At 52.5% G+C, this 21,225-nt stretch overlaps 1 protein-coding gene across 2 annotated transcripts in view; it reads left to right on the top strand.

Moving 5' to 3' along the window:
- The window catches only part of CLCC1 (chloride channel CLIC like 1), a 28,845-nt gene extending 7,904 nt beyond the window's left edge, over window positions 1–20,941 (top strand). The window contains exons 6-12 of one of the 2 annotated variants that reach the window (XM_078620599.1): window positions 3,043–3,183; window positions 3,982–4,078; window positions 4,567–4,664; window positions 6,259–6,405; window positions 8,042–8,329; window positions 8,745–9,173; window positions 19,747–20,941. In XM_078620599.1, the coding sequence (XP_078476725.1) occupies window positions 3,043–3,183; window positions 3,982–4,078; window positions 4,567–4,664; window positions 6,259–6,405; window positions 8,042–8,329; window positions 8,745–9,173; window positions 19,747–19,908 (1,362 nt within the window). In that variant the 3' untranslated portion in view covers window positions 19,909–20,941. Of the gene's footprint in view, window positions 1–3,042; window positions 3,184–3,981; window positions 4,079–4,566; window positions 4,665–6,258; window positions 6,406–8,041; window positions 8,330–8,744; window positions 9,224–19,746 lie in introns of both variants that reach the window. The other variant, XM_078620605.1, reaches the window with a different exon arrangement.
- Window positions 20,942–21,225: the final 284 nt, after the last annotated feature.

Raw genomic sequence — 21,225 nt, 5'->3', positions numbered from 1 at the left:
GGGTGAGTGAATGAGTGAGCGGGTGAGTGAGTGAGCGGGTGAGTGAATGAATGAGTGAGCGGGTGAGTGAATGAGTGAGTGAGCGGGTGAGTGAATGAGTGAGTGAGCGGGTGAGTGGGTGAGTGAATGAGTGAGCGGGTGAGTGAATGAGTGAGCGGGTGAGTGAATGAATGAGCGAATGAGTGAGTGAGCGGGTGAGTGAATGAGTGAGTGAGCGGGTGAGTAAATGAGTGAGTGGGTGAGTGAATGAGTGAGTGAGCGGGTGAGTGAATGAGTGTGAGGGTGAGTGAATGAGGGAGCGGGTGAGTGAATGAGTGAGCGGGTGAGTGAATGAGTGAGCAGGTGAATGAATGAGTGAGCGGGTGACTGAATGAATGAGTGAGCGGGTGAGTGAATGAGTGAGCGGGTGAGTGAATGAGTGAGTGAGTGGGTGAGTGAATGAGTGAGCGGGTGAGTGGGTGTGTGAATGAGTGTGTGGGTGAGCGGGTGAATGAATGAGTGAGCGGGTGAGTGAATGAGTGAGCGGGTGAGTGAATGAGTGAGCGGGTGAGTGAATGAGTGTGAGGGTGAGTGAATGAGTGTGGGGGTGAGTGAATGAGGGAGCGGGTGAGTGAATGAGTGAGCGGATGAGTGAATGAGTGAGTGAATGAGTGAGCGGGTGAGTGAATGAGTGTGAGGGTGAGTGAATAAGGGAGCGGGTGAGTAAATGAGTGAGTGGGTGAGTGAATGAGTGAGTGAGCGGGTGAGTGAATGAGTGTGAGGGTGAGTGAATGAGGGAGCGGGTGAGTGAATGAGTGAGCGGGTGAGTGAATGAGTGAGCAGGTGAATGAATGAGTGAGCGGGTGACTGAATGAATGAGTGAGCGGGTGAGTGAATGAGTGAGTGGGTGAGTGAATGAGTGAGTGAGCGGGTGAGTGAATGAGTGTGAGGGTGAGTGAATGAGGGAGCGGGTGAGTAAATGAGTGAACGGGTGAGTGAATGAGGGAGCGGGTGAGTAAATGAGTGAACGGGTGAGTGAATGAGTGTGAGGGTGAGCGAATGAGGGAGCGGGTGAGTGAATGAGTGAGCGGATGAGTGAATGAGTGAGTGGGTGAGTGAGTGAGTGAGTGAGCGGGTGAGTGAATGAGTGTGAGGGTGAGTAAATGAGTGAACGGGTGAGTGAATGAGTGAGTGGGTGAGTGAGTGAGTGAGTGAGCGGGTGAGTGAATGAGTGAGCGGGTGAGTGAATGAGTGAGCGAGTGAATGAGTGAGCGAGGGAATGAGTGAGTGAGCGGGTGAGTGAATGAGTGAGCGGGTGAGTAAATGAGTGAGTGGGTGAGTAAATGAGTGAACGGGTGAGTGAATGAGTGAGCGGGTGAGTGAATGAGTGAACGGGTGAGTGAATGAGTGAGCGAGTGAATGAGTGAGCGAGGGAATGAGTGAGTGAGCGGGTGAGTGAATGAGTGTGTGGGTGAGTAAATGAGTGAACGGGTGAGTGAATGAATGAGTGAGCGGGTGAGTAAATGAGTGAGTGGGTGAGTAAATGAGTGAACGGGTGAGTGAATGAATGAGTGAGCGGGTGAGTGAATGAGTGAGCGGGTGAGTGAATGAGTGAACGGGTGAGTGAATGAGGGAGCGGGTGAGTAAATAAGTGAGCGGGTGAGTGAATGAGTGTGAGGGTGAGTGAATGAGTGTGAGGGTGAGTAAATGAGGGAGCGGGTGAGTAAATGAGTGAGTGGGTGAGTGAGTGAGTGAGTGAGCGGGTGAGTGAATGAGTGAGCGGATGAGTGAATGAGTGAGTGAGTGAGTAAATGAGTGAACGGGTGAGTGAATGAGGGAGCGGGTGAGTGAATGAGTGAGCGGGTGAGTGAATGAGTGAGCGGGTGAGTGAATGAGTGAGTGAGCGGGTGAGTGAATGAGTGTGAGGGTGAGTAAATGAGTGAACGGGTGAGTGAGTGAGTGAGTGAGTGAGCGGGTGAGTGAATGAGTGTGAGGGTGAGTGAATGAGGGAGCGGGTGAGTGAATGAGTGAGCGGGTGAGTGAATGAGTGAGCGGGTGAGTGAATGAGTGAGCGGGTGAGTAAATGAGTGAGCGGGTGAGTGAATGAGTTAGCGGGTGAGTGAATGAGTGAGCGAGTGAATGAGTGAATGAGTGAGCGAGGGAATGAGTGAATGAGTGAGTGAGTGAGCGGGTGAGTGAATGAGTGAGTGGGTGAGTGAATGAGTGAACGGGTGAGTGAGAGGGTAAATTGTCCTTCAGCTCCCGCCTATTTCTGCCCATTTACCCAGCTGGTTCTGTTTATTTGCTGCTCTCAATACACGGTGGCGCATTGGTGGGATCAACGAATTAAATGCCCCTTACAAGTGTACATCATTATTATTATGATTAAATAAAAGTCGCACTAAATAATTAACTCGGGCGAGTCGTTCCTGGGTAAACACGCGTGACAATAATAAAACGAAATGATTTAAACAATTTCTTTTTATTTTACCAGGTTAGGCCCACTGAGCTTGTATAGCTCTTTTTCAGAAGCAACCTGGCCACAAATGATAGCTCACCGAAGCGGCTTATCACGTGGGCATTCATAGCAGTAGCCAGATGCTCGATAACCCACATCGATTCTAAATGTGGAGGGGAAAACCGGAGGACCCAGAGAAAAATTCACGCGACCACGAGGAGAGAGAGAGGCACGCCAACTCCAAATGTACAGCAGGCGTCGGGGTCGAACCCACGACCTTCTGCATACCAGGCGAGGTAGTCAACATCTCCTAGGCACCGTGATGATGATGAGAGAGAGAGGCACGCAAACTCTAAATATACAGCAGCAGGCGTCAGGGTCGGAATCGAACCCACGACCTCCTGCATACCAGGCGAGGTAGTTAACATCTCCGAGCCTCCGCGCCTCCGCGCAGCCCTAATTCAATTCCTCATGAACCTTGACCAATTCACGCATTGTGCCTTTTTACAAAAACCGCGCCTTTTCAACGCTCGCTCGCGTTCGTTCACTGCCAAAAATTGACGACGCTTGTCGCCGTGTGCCGTCCCGTCGCGTGCCGTGCGAAGGTGTTGGTCGCGCTGCTGGCGGTCGTGATGATCGTCGCCACGGAGCTGTGGTCTTACGTGTCCTGGCTGACACAGATGTGGAGGTTCATGCTGGTCATCTTCTTCCTCAGCATCCCCTGGACCTGGCTTCACCTGTACAAGGTAGCCGTGCCGACGCCGCCCGGCTCGATCGCACGACGAGGCGGTGTCGTTTGCCCTCGGCGCGGCGGTTCACGCTTGCGTTTCGGAATCTGTTAGCTTGTTAATGCTAACCAAATGATGAACTTCTTTCGCACCGTACGTAGCCAACGGCAGCTAATCGGTAGATGCAGGGGGGAGGGGAAGGACTAAACACAAAAAGCCAGTTCTAAAGAAATTCTATTTCAATCTAGATTTCAAAGTGTATAGCTCCAGTGCCTTCCTATCATCGAATGGAAGAGCATTCCAGACGGCCGCAGAGGCGCATCTGGAAGTGCCGTCTATGTTCGACGGCCGCCCAAAAGCCGCCGCCGCTGCTGCTGCTGCGAGCATGACAGTGATAATTACAGTAATGCTTTGCTTTCGGTTAAAAAAAGTTTCACCACGGGAACGAGAGTAGTGTCACTTGCGCAGAAGGGTAGCGGATGGGGGGCGGGGGGGGGCAGGGATGGAAGTCCCCGTGAGTGACAAAGAGGAGGAGGGCAACGGATGAGAATGAGGATGAGGAGGAGAATGAGGGAGGAGGCGGGCAGGCGGGGAGGATGAGAGCGGGGGAGAATGACCAGGCTAAGAGAGGAGTGAAGAGAGAAGGAAGGGAGCGAGCGCAGAAGTGAGCGGGCGTCTGTTTCCACGGGGGGGGGGCCCGCTCCTCCTCTGCGAGGGGAGGGAGTCGGGTTGGGGGCGGTCACGGCGGGCGGCGTGGCGGTCGGGTCCGCGACGTTCAGGTCCCGGCCTCGAGTCTCGCGTCTCACCGCGCCGCAGGTGGCGTTTGCCGAGCGGCAGGCGCGGCTCAGCCTGAACCCCCCGCCGGCCCAGTGCACGGGCAGCGGGCCCAGGAGCTGGCTGGACAGCCTCTCAGGTGAGATCCCAGATATTGGGCGGGGGGGGGCAGGGCACGCAGAGGGCACGGGGAGGTAGAGGGGTGGGGGTGGAGGGGCGGGGGTGGAGGGGCGGGGGTGGAGGGGGGGGGTGGAGGGGCGGGGGTGGAGGGGCGGGGCTGGAGTGGTGGGGGTGGAGGGGCGGGGGTGGAAAGGGGGTTGGAGAGGGGGTTGGAGAGGGGGGTGGAGAGGGAGGTGGAGGGGCGGGGGTGGAGGGGCGGGGCTGGATTGGTGGGGGTGGAGGGGCGGGGGGTGGAGAGGGGGTGGAGGGGCGGGGGTGGGTGGGGTGATCCGGGTTGGGGGGACCGAGGGTGGGGGGACCCTCTCACCAAAACTCAAACCCTCATCCCTCACTCTAACCCTCTCCCCCTCACCCCCTCTCGCCCTCACCCCCTCACCCCTATCACCCCCTCGCCCGAACCCTCGGGTTTCCGCTTCCTTCCCTCCACCCCCCCCCCTGTGCGCGCAGAGTGGAGCCGCCAGACCTTCACGCTGCAAGACGACCCCTGTTTCGCCTACCACCGTGACCTCATCGTTGACCCCTTCCTGGAGGTGCCGCCCACCAAGGTGAGCTCGTACCTGGTGACGACCGCAATCGGCGCCGTCGGAATCGTCCGAATGTTTATCGCTCGTTTGTGTTGGGTGCCCCCCCCCCCGTGTGGTGTTTAACGTGGGCCCTGTTTGCGCTGAATTAATCGGGGATCGAGATTGTTTATTTGTGGGTGGGGGCGGGGTTAGCAACATAGAAAAAAGAATGATACGGAAGAAAACGCATCATGGGACCTCCTTTGCCAGTACCAAAATATGATAATAGGTTTTTCCCCTTTTTTCCAGGCAACAAAACAGGTGTTAAGATTTCGATTTAAAGCTTTCGTGACTGCTGGGATTCATCTTCTTGGTTCTTTAGGTAAAGTCACGTAGAAGGGAAATAATAAAATAATAAAACATAATGAAATAATTCTCACGACGTTTCGGCCACGACGCAAGCAGCCGTCCTCAGGTGAAGAACAGGTCTGTCGGAAAGACAGCGTCTGAATGAGCACCACCATGCTTGGCAGCGTATATTTAAGCTGGTCTAACACCATATGAGACTAGGCTCTAAAGAAAGCTGTCTCTGGTGTGGACCAATCAGTTTCAAAGACAATGCATAAATTATCAGAGTATTGTTTTTTGTTTGCATTTGACTGCAAGTATTGTGGTTAATGTAAGCATGATTCCTTGCAAAAGGTGTCAGTTTTGTTGCCAGAAAAAAGGGGGAAAACCCTATTAGTATGTTAACAACTGTTTTGTTGCCAGAAAAAAGGGGAAAAACCTATTGTCAAAAAAACCACAGAGTGCAAAGAATAGGAAAGGGTTGAGCATTTTAGTAATAGGTCTTTACCCTTTTATCTGGCAACAAAACTGATTCAGAGTTGTCTTTTTGTTTGCATTTTGACCGCAAGTGTTGTGGTTAATGCAAACATGATCCCTTGTATCAAGATGTCAGTTTTGTTGCCAGATAAAAGGGTAAAAACCTATTACTATATCCTGCTACTGGCAAAGGAGGTCTCGTAAAGGTAAGCATTTTGCTAAAAGCCCACTCAGCTTATTACCTTATTTTTCAGAAGCTGGCCTGACCATCGCAAACGATAGTTGAACGGAGTGACTCGTCATCGACATCATAGTCTACACACCCAGTGACTGCATTCTGGTTCCTTCACTGGGTGAGTGTGTGTAGACTATGATGTCGACTCATTGTTGTAGCTGAGTTTTTGGACTTTTCCGTTAACTAAAATAACCTTTAAAAAAAACTTGTCCGTTCGGTTTTCGCCACCCGGGAAGCTGGCGACGCCTGTTTCATAGCCGTGTAGAGATTTCCAGAATCTCATTAGCAAACCACCTCTCCCCCCCTTTTCTTTTGTTTTAGGGTTTTTCTTACTACCTTTTGTAGCTTATCTCTGGCTGCCTGGTCCTGACTGTGAAAGGCATCTGCTGTGAGGGGTGGGGGGGGTGTGCCTCACCCGTTCATGTCCCATGCTCGCCCCGATCAATTATAAAAAAAATATATTGGCAGAATTATTCTTAATATTAATTTTTGGGAAAAAGGCCGATATATACAACGCCCTCCCCAATAAATCCGGCGCCGCCTCCGACGATCATTCTCTCTTCTCTCTCTGCGCAGGCTCTGATGGTCACGCTGGTGACGTTTGTGCTGGAGCCAGCCAAGTACTTTGGGCAGGCGCTGAGCGACTTCCTGCGTGCCACTTACCGCAACCTGCCCCTGCACCTGCAGCTGCTGGCCACCATCATCATCTTGACCTGCATCGCCGTACGGCTCGCAAAAACACATTCCTCCTCCTGCGGAGGGAGCTGGTAGGAACGTTGGGCTGCTCGGTCAATGGCCTGCAGGGTCAACGGCGGCGTGGTGTATTCCGCAAATATGGCCGACTGTGAGGGCGGGCACAAGCCGGCGTGAGTAGGTTAAACGTTGAGTTTTATAAGGGCGCCACGGGGTGACCAGCCCCTCCCCACCCAGCCCCACCCCTCCCACCCCCCACCCTCCCCTCCCTCCCCACCCTCCCCTCCCCACCCAGCCCCACCCCTCCCACCCAGCCCCTCCCCACCCAGCCCCACCCTCCCCACCCAGCCCCTCCCTGCACGACGGACACAATAATCACCTGTGGGCTGGTGTAACCAGGAGGTTCCTACCAGTAAAATAATATCTTTATGAGTAAATATTGATACTCTTTGCTTCTTTCGGTGAAGTCGCAGAGAGAGAAAGATAAATTAAATAATCGCATACGACGTTTCGATTGCAAGAGCAAGCAATCGTCAGCAGGTAAGAATGAATGAGAAAACAAACCTCGTAAACTTAGAAATATAATGCAATTTCTAAGTTTACTAGGTTTCTTTTTTCATTCATTCGTACCTGAGATGATGATTGCTTGTGTTGCAATCGAAACGTCGTATGCGATTATTTAACTTATTCTTCTTTCTACGTGAAAGAACCAAAGAGTAATTCCCGCAGTCACGAATCCTCCAAATCAAGTTTAAATATTTATAATAAACACACGGCGGCATCGTCGCCAGAAATTCAGAATCGCGAATATTCGTTTACGCTGTAATCCCTCGATTAACGTTTTTAAATGCGTTCCACGAAAACGACTGTTCGCCGTTTCCAATTGGCGTCGCCGATTGGCTAAGGGCGTGGCACGGCCCCACTTAACGAGCTTCTCGGATTGGCCGATATTGGCGCCATCGCGTGCACGTAACGTGAACGTGACCGTTACATTTTAACGGTTAGAGGTTGGTTGACACGGAGAAACGGTGGGGGGCGTGGGGGGGGGGGGGTTGCACACGTCAGAAGGGGCCGCACTAAAAACCAACCAGGAGGAGGCTGAGGCCACTAGCCCCCTCTCCGCGCGGGCCTTGCTATTGTAACGTGAGGATATATCCGGCTCACTGACGTATCACAACTCGTCACGATGATTGGCTCTGCCGGTCCTGGTTTATAGCCAATGGGGGGAAGCCTAGGGGCGTGGCCCTGACGTAATGAAAAGGTGACAGCTGGTTGTAGAGGATTGGTTCTGCTGGCTTTGGCCACAGCCAATGGGGAGATGAGGGAGCCTGGAATATTCCATGGAGGCTAACCAGGATTGGTGGAAACGTACCACGTGACCCGGGTATTAAATAGGGGTGGAGACGAACGACACGTGGTCAGAACGGGAACGAACGGAGGGAAGGGGGCCACGCGTGAGCGGGGCTCCGGGTTGCCACGTGGCGGTGCGTCTCTCTCTCTATCTATCCCTCTCACGCTGCTGACAGGCAGCGTGAAGGAAAGCTGTAACGCAAGTTGAATAAAAGACCGGATTCCAGAAGTCGCCTCAACGACCTTTATTACACTATGAAGAACGCTGCGTTGATCTAAAACCCGCGTGCGTGCGTGTGCCGTCGTCTTTGCCCAGGGCTTGTTCTGGTGCATGGCTCAGGGCAGGGGGCAACCCAGGGAGAGGAGGCTGCCCATGCTGGAGGACGAGGAGCCGCAGGGGCCCAGAGGAGCGCCTCGGCTCGGGAGCCGGCCCACGCCCAAGCTGAGGGCGGCACCCGGGGACAGGGCCCGGCAGCGGGAGATCGGCGCGAGGGGCGACCCGGGGGCCCAGGCGGAGGCCGGGGAGGAGCCTCCGTCGGATGAGGACGAGCGACCGGACGGAGGAGGAGGAGGTGGAGGTCGCGTGCAGGACGTGGAGCAGCAGGTGACCGGGTCGCAGGTCGCGCGTAAAGTCTTCAGGTTAACGAGCCGTGGATTGGCTGCGAGCTTGGTTCCGATAGGTTTGGTGGTTCCGATCGGCTTGTGGTCTCGCAGACGGTTATAGCTTCTGATTGGCGGCGAGCTGGGGACTGATTGATTTCCATTGGCCAGGTGAGAGGCCACACTGAGCTAAGTGGCTTTCTTTCTTTTTTTTCTGAGAAATGGCCTGACCACCGTGGCGTCACTACGCCAGTGACCTCGCCCGAGATTTTACTCGCGACTCAAATAGTCGGCCGCAGTTCATCGCTCGGTCCAGATGCAGACGCAAGGAGCCGCTCTAAAACTGCACCTGAATCTCTGCCCCCTCTGCCACCCCCCCTACCCCCTCCCCCTCTGCCACCACCCCCATGATGTGACAGCCAGCGCTCCGGAGGAGAAATGTCAGCAAAAGAGAAGAACCGACTGAAAGGATGGAAGCACCGGATGGAAACAGGGAACCACCAATTAAATTGAGAGAGGCATCGGCAAAATTGCGGGTTTGGCCAGGCAGAGAGAATGAACGACGGATGGAACCGAGGGACCCGCCGGGCGGAGGGGCAGAAGCGCCGGGCGCTGACGACGACGACGGCGGCGGGGGGGGGGAGGAGGGGGGCGATGCCGCGCCGGACGCGTTCCGCTCCGTGAATTACTCGGCGCCTGTCCAGGAGACGGAGCCCTCCTCTCCGGCAGCCGCCGCCGCGTCGCTCCGGAGAGCGGAGCTCCCCAACGCTGCCGAGCGCGACCCCGTGACCTTCGGGGAGCCCAAGGATGGACGCCGCGCGGGCGACCCCTGGGCCGACGGCAAAGTGGTTGGTCAAATGGCTTTTCCGCTGCGGGGATGAGCGGTGATTGCGCGATGGTAATTCGCGCTCCTTGACGAGATCAGCAAGGGTGGAGGTGGTGTGGTTGGGTGGGTGGGGGGTTCCGGCTCTGGGATATTCTTCCTCCGGCGCAGAAGTCGCAAACGGGTTTTGATTCCTTACCCGTACCCGGCCGCACCAGGGTTGCAAACGGGTACCCGTACCCGGCTGGGTACGGGTACCCGTTCCCTACCCGTACCCCTACCCGAAATGAGTGACAAACGGTGACTCACCAGTGACTCACGGCCTACCCGTACCCGGCCGCACGAGGGTCGCAAACGGGTACCCGTACCTGGCCGGGTACGGGTAGCCGGGTATCGGGTAGGGTACGGGCATCGGGTACCCGGTTGCGACCTCTGCTCCGGCGTAGGCACCGCTCCTCCGTAGCACCAAACCTCCATCTGCACGATCGCGGCCGGCGTGAAATTTGCACCTTAGGGGGGGGCGGTGGGGCACTTGAAGCAGCGGCCCCCCCCCCAGCCACCCCCACCTCTTTCTCACCCGGCTTTCGAGTGACAACCGGCTTGGCTGTCCACGGTAAATTTGTAATATTCTGACCCCCCCCACCCACCCACCGCGCCCCCCCCCCCCCCCCCGCTTACTGGCTCATCGGATTCCTCATCCGATATAAACGAACATTTGCGATTAGGGATTTCTGCCAGTGGAATGGTGTGCTCGCTACGAATTGCCAATTGCTTCGCGAGCGTAATCGTGTTCTAGTTTTGTTGTTTTGTGCTCAAGGTGAGTTAGTTGTCCTTCCCCTCGCACCTCCGATTAGCATGGTTGACTGTGTACGGTGCGAAATAAGTTCAACATACACACGTACATACTGCCCATAGACTCAACACTGCCCATAGACTAACAATGCACCATAGACTCAACACTGCCCATAGACTAACACTGCCCATAGACTCAACACTGCCCATAGACTCAACACTGCCCATAGACTCAACACTGCCCATAGACTCAACACTGCCCATAGACTCAACACTGCCCATAGACTCAACACTGCCCATAGACTAACACTGCCCATAGACTAACACTGCACCATAGACTCAACACTGCCCATAGACTAACACTACCCATAGACTAACACTGCACCATAGACTCAACACTGCCCATAGACTCAACACTGCCCATAGACTCAACACTGCCCATAGACTCAACACTGCCCATAGACTAACACTGCCCATAGACTCAACACTGCCCATAGACTAACACTGCCCATAGACTCAACACTGCCCATAGACTAACACTGCCCATAGACTAACACTGCCCATCAACTAACACTGCCCATAGACTCAACACTGCCCATAGACTAACACTGCCCATAGACTAACACTGCCCATAGACTCAACACTGCCCCATAGACTCAACACTGCCCATAGACTCAACACTGCCCATAGACTAACACTGCCCATAGACTAACACTGCCCATCAACTAACACTGCCCATAGACTCAACACTGCCCATAGACTAACACTACCCATAGACTAACACTGCCCATAGACTCAACACTGCCCATAGACTCAACACTGCCCATAGACTAACACTGCCCATCAACTAACACTGCCCATAGACTCAACACTGCCCATAGACTCAACACTGCCCATAGACTAACACTGCCCATAGACTAACATTGCCCATAGACTAACACTGCCCATAGACTAACACTGCCCATAGACTCAACACTACCCATAGACTAACACTGCCCATATACTCAACACTGCCCATAGACTCAATTCTACCCATAGACTAACACTGCCCATAGACTAACACTGCCCCGAGACTCAACACTACCCATAGACTAACACTGCCCATAGACTCAACACTGCCCACAGACTCAACACTGCCCGTAGACTAACACTGCCCATAGACTCAACACTGCCCGTAGACTCAACACTGCCCACAGACTCAACACTACCCATAGACTAACACTGCACCATAGACTCAACACTGCCCATAGACTCAACACTGCCCATAGACTCAACACTGCCCATAGACTCAACACTGCCCATAGACTCAACACTGCCCATCAACTAACACTGCCCATAGACTCAACACTGCCCATAGACTCAACACTGCCCATAGACTAACACTGCCCATAGACTAACATTGCCCATAGACTAACACTGCCCATAGACTAACACTGCCCATAGACTAACACTGCCCATAGACTCAACACTACCCATAGACTAACACTGCCCATATACTCAACACTGCCCATAGACTCAATTCTACCCATAGACTAACACTGCCCATAGACTAACACTGCCCCGAGACTCAACACTACCCATAGACTAACACTGCCCATAGACTCAACACTGCCCACAGACTCAACACTGCCCGTAGACTAACACTGCCCATAGACTCAACACTGCCCGTAGACTCAACACTGCCCACAGACTCAACACTACCCATAGACTAACACTGCACCATAGACTCAACACTGCCCATAGACTCAACACTGCCCATAGACTCAACACTGCCCATAGACTCAACACTGCCCATAGACTCAACACTGCCCATAGACTCAACACTGCCCATAGACTCAACACTGCCCATAGACTAACACTGCCCATAGACTAACACTGCACCATAGACTCAACACTGCACCATAGACTCAACACTGCCCATAGACTAACACTACCCATAGACTAACACTGCACCATAGACTCAACACTGCCCATAGACTCAACACTGCCCATAGACTCAACACTGCCCATAGACTCAACACTGCCCATAGACTCAACACTGCCCATAGACTAACACTGCCCATAGACTCAACACTGCCCATAGACTCAACACTGCCCATAGACTAACACTGCCCATAGACTAACACTGCCCATCAACTAACACTGCCCATAGACTCAACACTGCCCATAGACTAACACTGCCCATAGACTAACACTGCCCATAGACTCAACACTGCCCCATAGACTCAACACTGCCCATAGACTCAACACTGCCCATAGACTAACACTGCCCATAGACTAACACTGCCCATCAACTAACACTGCCCATAGACTCAACACTGCCCATAGACTAACACTACCCATAGACTAACACTGCCCATAGACTCAACACTGCCCATAGACTCAACACTGCCCCATAGACTAACACTGCCCATCAACTAACACTGCCCATAGACTCAACACTGCCCATAGACTCAACACTGCCCATAGACTAACACTGCCCATAGACTAACATTGCCCATAGACTAACACTGCCCATAGACTAACACTGCCCATAGACTCAACACTACCCATAGACTAACACTGCCCATATACTCAACACTGCCCATAGACTCAATTCTACCCATAGACTAACACTGCCCATAGACTAACACTGCCCCGAGACTCAACACTACCCATAGACTAACACTGCCCATAGACTCAACACTGCCCACAGACTCAACACTGCCCGTAGACTAACACTGCCCATAGACTCAACACTGCCCGTAGACTCAACACTGCCCACAGACTCAACACTACCCATAGACTAACACTGCACCATAGACTCAACACTGCCCATAGACTCAACACTGCCCATAGACTCAACACTGCCCATAGACTCAACACTGCCCATAGACTCAACACTGCCCATAGACTCAACACTGCCCATCAACTAACACTGCCCATAGACTCAACACTGCCCATAGACTCAACACTGCCCATAGACTAACACTGCCCATAGACTAACATTGCCCATAGACTAACACTGCCCATAGACTAACACTGCCCATAGACTAACACTGCCCATAGACTCAACACTACCCATAGACTAACACTGCCCATATACTCAACACTGCCCATAGACTCAATTCTACCCATAGACTAACACTGCCCATAGACTAACACTGCCCCGAGACTCAACACTACCCATAGACTAACACTGCCCATAGACTCAACACTGCCCACAGACTCAACACTGCCCGTAGACTAACACTGCCCATAGACTCAACACTGCCCGTAGACTCAACACTGCCCACAGACTCAACACTACCCATAGACTAACACTGCACCATAGACTCAACACTGCCCATAGGCTCAACACTGCCCATAGACTCAACACTGCCCATAGACTCAACACTGCCCATAGACTCAACACTGCCCATAGACTCAACACTGCCCATAGACTCAACACTGCCCATAGACTAACACTGCCCATAGACTAACACTGCACCATAGACTCAACACTGCCCATAGACTAACACTACCCATAGACTAACACTGCACCATAGACTCAACACTGCCCATAGACTCAACACTGCCCATAGACTCAACACTGCCCATAGACTCAACACTGCCCATAGACTCAACACTGCCCATAGACTAACACTGCCCATAGACTCAACACTGCCCATAGACTAACACTGCCCATAGACTCAACACTGCCCATAGACTAACACTGCCCATAGACTAACACTGCCCATCAACTAACACTGCCCATAGACTCAACACTGCCCATAGACTAACACTGCCCATAGACTAACACTGCCCATAGACTCAACACTGCCCCATAGACTCAACACTGCCCATAGACTCAACACTGCCCATAGACTAACACTGCCCATAGACTAACACTGCCCATCAACTAACACTGCCCATAGACTCAACACTGCCCATAGACTAACACTACCCATAGACTAACACTGCCCATAGACTCAACACTGCCCATAGACTCAACACTGCCCCATAGACTCAACACTGCCCATAGACTAACACTGCCCATAAACTAACACTGCCCATAGACTCAACACTGCCCATAGACTCAACACTGCCCATAGACTAACACTGCCCATAGACTAACATTGCCCATAGACTAACACTGCCCATAGACTAACACTGCCCATAGACTAACACTGCCCATAGACTCAACACTGCCCATAGACTCAACACTGCCCATAGACTCAACACTGCCCATAGACTCAACACTGCGCATAGACTCAACACTGCCCATAGACTCAACACTGCCCATAGACTCAACACTGCACCATAGACTCAACACTGCCCATAGACTCAACACTGCCCGTAGACTAACACTGCCCATAAACTCAACACAGCCCACAGACTCAACACTGCCCATAGACTCAACACTGCCCATAGACTCAACACTGCCCATAGACTCAACACTGCCCATAGACTCAACACTGCCCGTAGACTCAACACTGCCCGTAGACTAACACTGCCCATAAACTCAACACAGCCCACAGACTCAACACTGCCCACAGACTCAACACTGCACCATAGACTCAACACTGCACCATAGACTCAACACTGCACCATAGACTCAACACTGCCCATAGACTCAACACTGCACCTCCGATTAACGCTCTCGGCTGTGTACGGTGCAAAAGAAGTTCAACGTTCCCCAAATCACGTCGCTGTCAGCGCAGCGTTTGTCCGGCGAGTTTGGTCACACAGCGCCCTCCGTCACCTGGAGCTCGTTGCGGTTTTCGTTTCATCAACTGTCCGCCTGGAGCAACAGAAGAGAAATCATCTCAACCGGCAACTTTTGTCAGCTCTGATTACCGCCCAGCAGATATCGATTAAACACGATGCCGTGCAATTGCAAACGCGCTATCCATTGCCGTTTGAGAATTTTAATACTTATACACTTTGGTTCTTTCGGTAAAGTCACGTAGGTAGAAATTAAATAAAACAAATCACGACGTCTTCTTGGTTCTTTCGGTAAAGTCACGTAGAATGGAAATAATACAATAATAAAAATAAAACATAATAAAATAATTCTCACGACGTTTCGGCCACAACGCAAGTAGCCGTCCTCAGGTGGAGAACGGGTCTGTCGAGAAGACAGCGTCTGAATGACAAGCCCCAGGCTTGGAGCGACTATTTAAGCTGGGATGGAGAGGCGAAGAGCGCCTTGACAAAAGAATCACGACGTTTCGATCGCAACACAAGCGATCTTCATCAGGTGGGACAACCACAGCAGGAAAAAATGCTGAAGAGGGCGAGAGAGTTGCCGTGGCAAGAGGTTATGTAGGTGAGAAAGGGGGGAGGAGCAAGGGGGGAGAGAGAGGGGGGGGGAGCAGGGGAAGGGTGGGGGGAAGTAGGCTGAGCTAGAAGTGGGAAGCTGAGATAATAATAAATATTTTAAAATACTTTTTTTTTTTAAACACGCTTTAGTGAAAGGTACCCTACTCGTAATGGCACAACTCCACGACTCCAGGAAGTGGCCGCAAAGCTTGCCATAACGTAAGGGGGCCGTGGTGATTTACAGCCAACGTCAGTTGAGCGTGGACAATTATACCCAAGCCGAAACATAACATAAAAAAATAATGTTTAAATTTTTTTTTAATGATAGAATATAGTATTGTCATCAGTATGACATAAGTATACCAAGTTTGCAGTCGATAGCACATTGGGAAGTGGGTTAAAATTGAGCTACAAGATTTGAGGATACAACAACAACAGATGGGGAGTGAGTTAAAAGAAAGCGTGTAAAATAGACTAGTACCCGGTGGGTATGATGGAAACAACCACAACCAGTTAAGGCTTTACCTGGTTAATAACATCCTTCCAATGATTGCTCAATTTGAAGTTATGTTTATATATCTGGATGGCTTCATGTACAAACCTTTGATAGTTGCCCAAAGGTTTGCAGAGTATCTTGGTCTCGGAAAAAAAACAATATCACGCGAGCCCACAGCGTTAGAGAAATTGGTCAGCCACGGCAGAGGTATTGGTTCTGCCGTGTTTCAGATCTGCCTTGTGTTCGCGGACGCGGTCCGAGACATTTCGTTTCTCCAATGTAACAGCCACCGCAGACGCAACTCAGTTTGTAGACTCCAGGATTTTGCATGTCAGGAATGACCTCCTTCACAGATGGGATTAGATCACGGATTTTGTGTACTGTATTGAATCGGACCTGGATCTTGTGTTTGTTTAAGATTTTTTATATTTATAACGATGATAACACTGGTCAACAAAAAAAAAAACATTTTTTTCTGGCCTGGACTTTTGCAGCTGTTTTAGACTAATTTCAGGGTGCTGATTCCAAATCTGATCTCAGATTTGCTCTATCACATCTCATTTTTATGCTATCGGCATACCCCATTTTCATTGATTTTACCTGAAATTAACTCTGTCACTTATGATTGCAAGTTGTTGGGAGTCAGTGACTGCTTTAGTGTTAAAATATGGTGCTGTATTTTTAGGATAGTGCGTTTATAATATAATTTTATGTAGATATCCACATTTATTTAATATTTTTCCTCTGCAGTTTTTATTGAAAATGCAATATTTGATATCTCAAAAACCTGACGTGATAGACAAAAACTGATGCCAGATTTGGAATCAGCACCCCAAAATTGCCTTAAACCCGTTGGAATACCTTATGCCAGAAAAAGTGTGTTGACTAGTGTAATAATAGTCTCCTGCGTGCCATTTTGTCAATCCGCCACCGCGCATTAGTTTAGCGGGGTAGTGCAGCGGGTTCGCGCCCTGCGCTACGAAGCCGGCGACCCGAGTTCGAAGTCCGCTCATCACCACCAACACCAGTGACGGATATCTGAGCTCGTCCTGGGCCTCCCCTAGGTGGACTCAGCCTGAAATGAGTACCTGGTACGGTGTGCGTGGTGCTGGCCGCCCACCCCCTCGTGTGCCACCGTGCCGGCCTTCATAGGTGCTACTCGTGAACGGCACTTGCCCCAACAGTCTGTTTAGGCTATACGGAGGCGGGGGTGTCTTTGTCTTTGGTGTTGGGGGTAAGGGGAAGGGGGGAGAGAGAGGGGCAACAGGACCGGTTCAGGACAGGACCGTTCATATCAGTTTTTTTTGTAGTTGTTGTAACTCGCTCAAACCCTCCCCGCCCCCCGCATGGACACCTGTGAAACACGTTCCTTCGGAGTGGGCAGGTTAGGAACTTGGTTGGACAGCGCATTCGTGCACGACAGACAGACAGACAAATAATCCCTGGTGGGCAGTGTGGAACCTGTTGTTTCCTACCTGTAACAAAAAGCTTCGTAGCCCATTGGATTCCTCCTCCTCCAGTCATTGAGCAGAGATTCCAATTCTACACGCCGTTAGCGCCGACGCGTTAACCCCCCCCCCCCCCCCCGCGTTGCTGCTACTACGAGCAACGTCGGTGGCTTGGCCACACATTTCCACGTGACGGCGAGCCATTTATTGTTGAGCGATCATTTGTGATGACCAGGTCGCTTCTGAAAAAGAGCAACGTAGTCTTAGTTTAGACTTGGCACAGCATTACACAAAATGAAAAGTAATTATATTTCACCAGATAAGGCGCCCCCCCTCCCACTGTTTGTTCAGAAGCGACCTCGCTGCATGATTACAGCTCAGCACGTGGAGGTTTACAGCAGCCACATACTCGGAACGCGTGATGTTCATTCTAAATGTGGAGGGGGGATAAGAGAAGAATCCACACGACCACGGGGAGAGGGAGAGAGAGAAAGAGACACGCAAACTCCCAAATATACAGCAGCAGCAGGCGTCGGGGCCTGGATCGAACCCACGACCTCCTGCGTACCAGGCGAGGTAGTTAACATCTCCTAGCCACTGTGATGATGATGAGATGGGAAGACACGCAAACTCCCAAATATACAGCAGCAGGCGTCGGGGCCTGGATCGAACCCACGACCTCCCGCATACCAGGCGAGGTAGTTAACATCTCCTAGCCACCGTGATGATGATGAGATGGAAAGACACGCAAACTCCCAAATATACCGCAGGCGTCGGGGCCTGGATCGAACCCACGACCTCCTGCGTACCAGGCGAGGTAGTTAACATCTCCTAGCCACTGTGATGATGATGAGATGGGAAGACACGCAAACTCCCAAATATAGAGCAGCAGGCGTCGGGGCCTGGATCGAACCCACGACCTCCCGCATACCAGGCGAGGTAGTTAACATCTAGCCACCGTGATGATGATGAGATGGAAAGACACGCAAACTCCCAAATATACAGCAGCAGGCGTCGGGGCCTGGATCGAACCCACGACCTCCCGTATACCAGGCGAGGTAGTTAACATCTCCTAGCCACCGTGATGATGATGAGATGGAAAGACACTGCAAACTCCCAAATATACCGCAGGCGTCGGGGCCTGGATCGAACCCACGACCTCCTGCGTACCAGGCGAGGTAGTTAACATCTCCTAGCCACCGTGATGATGATGAGATGGAAAGACACGCAAACTCCCAAATATACAGCAGCAGGCGTCGGGGCCTGGATCGAACCCACGACCTCCCGTATACCAGGCGAGGTAGTTAACATCTCCTAGCCACCGTGATGATGATGAGATGGAAAGACACTGCAAACTCCCAAATATACCGCAGGCGTCGGGGCCTGGATCGAACCCACGACCTCCCGCGTAACCAGGCGAGGTAGTTAACATCTCGCCAGAGTTCTGGCTAAACGATGAGGGGGGCCGCGTGTCGGCAACCGTCTTGGCATCGTCTCCGATGAGCTCGGTTGGCTCCGTACGGAGCGAGAGAAGCTCACGCGGGCGGCGGTGGCGGCCGTTTTAACTCGTAGGCTTTCGCGACCAATATCCACAATAGAGGTTGTTTTTTTTGCCGGGTTAGATCGCGTTCGTATAAATGTGCCGTTAAATGAATTCTGGCCTCATGAGGCTGGCTGTGATCGCCGGCGAAACGTCACGGCGCTCAGATCGTGTAAAATGTTCCCGTGGGTTTTTACTCTTCCCAGCACGCAAACCGGTTAGTGCTGAACTCGGAACGAATTTGGTCGCGTTCTGTTTACGTGACGGACCCCTCACTGATTGGCTGTGGCGAGTGGTGGTGGTGGTGGCGGGTTTAACGACACACATTTACGCGATCAAACCCAGGAGCTGCCGGGTTGGGGCGCGCGCACACGAGCGTGCGTGTGTGTGTGACGTGGGGAGTGGTGGCGCAGCGGTTAGCGCGCCGCGCTCCGATCCTGGCGACCCGAGTTCAATTCCCGCTCACGGCCAACACCCAGTGACGATTATCTGAACCGGTCCTGGACCTTCCCCAGGTCGACTCGGCCTCAAATGAGTACCTGGTGCGGTGTGTAAAACATCCCGATATAGGCAGACAAAGGCGACCGGGCGTGGTGCTGACCACCCACCCTCTCGTGTGCCGTACCATCTTTCATAGGTGCTCGCTAACAGCACTTGCCCCAACAGCCTGTTCAGGCTGTATGGCGTGGGATCTTTTGTTTTGTGATGTGTGGAGCTGTGGTGAAGCAGTTAGCACGCTTCGCTACGAACCCATCGACCCGAGTTCGATTCCCACTCACGGCCAACACCAATGACAGCGATTATCTGAACCGATCCTGGGCCTCCCCTAGTTCGACTCAGCCTCAAATGAGTACCTGGTGCGGTGTGGTAAACATCGCCGCGTCCCTCGTGTTGCCGTGCCGGCCTTCACAGGTGCCACCACTCTTTAACAGCACTTGCCCCAACAATCTGTTCAGGCTATGCGGGGGGGGGGGGGGGGATCTTTGTCTTTGTGTGTCTGTGTGACGTCACGGTGTGGCGCTGCTCCATCTCGTTGCAGGGCGCCGGTGTTGACGTGGCGGTGGTGGAGGAGGTCGCCTCCGGCTCTGTGATCGTGGCCGCCCGGCATCCCCCGCCCGGCATCCCCCGCCCACGTCGCCCGTACGGCCTCACGGGGGAGACGCGCCGAGCGACGGAGGGAGGCGGGGGAATGAATGAATGAAGCAGCGTTAGCCGCGGCCAAAGAGTGAGCGGAGAGAAACACGGAGGAAGAGGGAGAGAAAGAGGGTGAGTGTGTTGTGTTTTGAGTGTGACACGAGAGAGAGAGAGAGAGGGAATGAGGCCTGGGGAGAGTGAATGAGAATGAATGATGATGGAGCGACAACAAAAGTTGGATGTCGAGCGAGTGGCCATTATAACGAAAAGGAAGAGGCGAATGAGAGAGCGAGTGTTTTATTGAGCGTCGGGGAGTGATAGCAAGAGGGGGCGCCACGGTGGAGAGATGTTTACTACCTCGCCCCGTATCTGATCTGCTGGGTCAGCTCGGATTCTATTTTTTCCCCCGTCAGCAAAATGCCAACATTTGTTTAGTTTCGGTCACATGACCATGACCGGGGCAGCACCACCGTCCATCACCAGGGGCGGCACCGGGTACCTACCGCACTGACACAACCAAGTCAAATTGTAGGGACCCCAAGCGGGGCTCGGGAAGCCCGCAAAGTTAATGAAAACACATCCATCGTGGAGAGAGCGACGCAAGTTTATGGCTGCCCTCCGGCCTGAGGCTTCGTGACTGTGCGGACGAGAAGCGGCGAGTGTGTAACTCGCAAAGTATCCCGTGAAACGAACCCGCAAAGACGCGTGCGGGCGGGCGGGCGAGCGAGCGACCGTAACCTACAGCTTTGAAAGCCTGCCAACGCGAAACTTCAGAGCGTTACATATTTTGTACTTTGAGCCGGGCGCGGTCGTGAAAACCCGTCAGCCGATAACGAGCAGCGCCCGGCGGGGGGGGGGGGGTGAACTCCTGTGCCGCGTGGCTGACGCGGGGAGGTGGACTTTGGGCGCGCGACGGCACTCCGCGGACTTTGGGAGGAACGGCGTTGGGTCCGCCCGGCGTTTCTTTCATTTTTTTTACACGACCGTGGCTCTGCGATATTTTCTAAAAAAAGAGTAAAATGAAGAGCTGTAATCTTTGTAAATGTGTCCGATTGTATATGTATCGTGTGTGTTAAATAAATAATAATGAGCTAAAATGACGGCGTGTGAGTGTCCGTGCGGTGCGAAGTTGCGATCGTTTTTTAAAGCGCAGCGAAGGGCCACGGACAGATGCAACAGGAATTTTAAAACGAGAGACCGCTTGAAGCTTTTATTTTGCCAAGTGAGGCCCACTGAACTATCAACTCTTTTTCAGAGGCCACACATGAAGATAACGAATTGGCAAGTTTTGTTTATGTGTCGCAAACCCCTTAGCAATTGGCTGCGTCGGGTGGTGGTGGTGGTGGCGGCGGGGTTTAGCGACTCACATTTACGCTTCGATTTA

Source organism: Lampetra planeri, chromosome 3 (genome assembly GCF_965212315.1).
Source record: "Lampetra planeri chromosome 3, kcLamPlan1.2.h2, whole genome shotgun sequence".
NCBI lineage: Eukaryota > Metazoa > Chordata > Hyperoartia > Petromyzontiformes > Petromyzontidae > Lampetra > Lampetra planeri.
The sequence above is the reverse complement of the archived record's forward strand: the minus strand, read 5'-3'. Positions and strand labels throughout refer to the sequence as shown.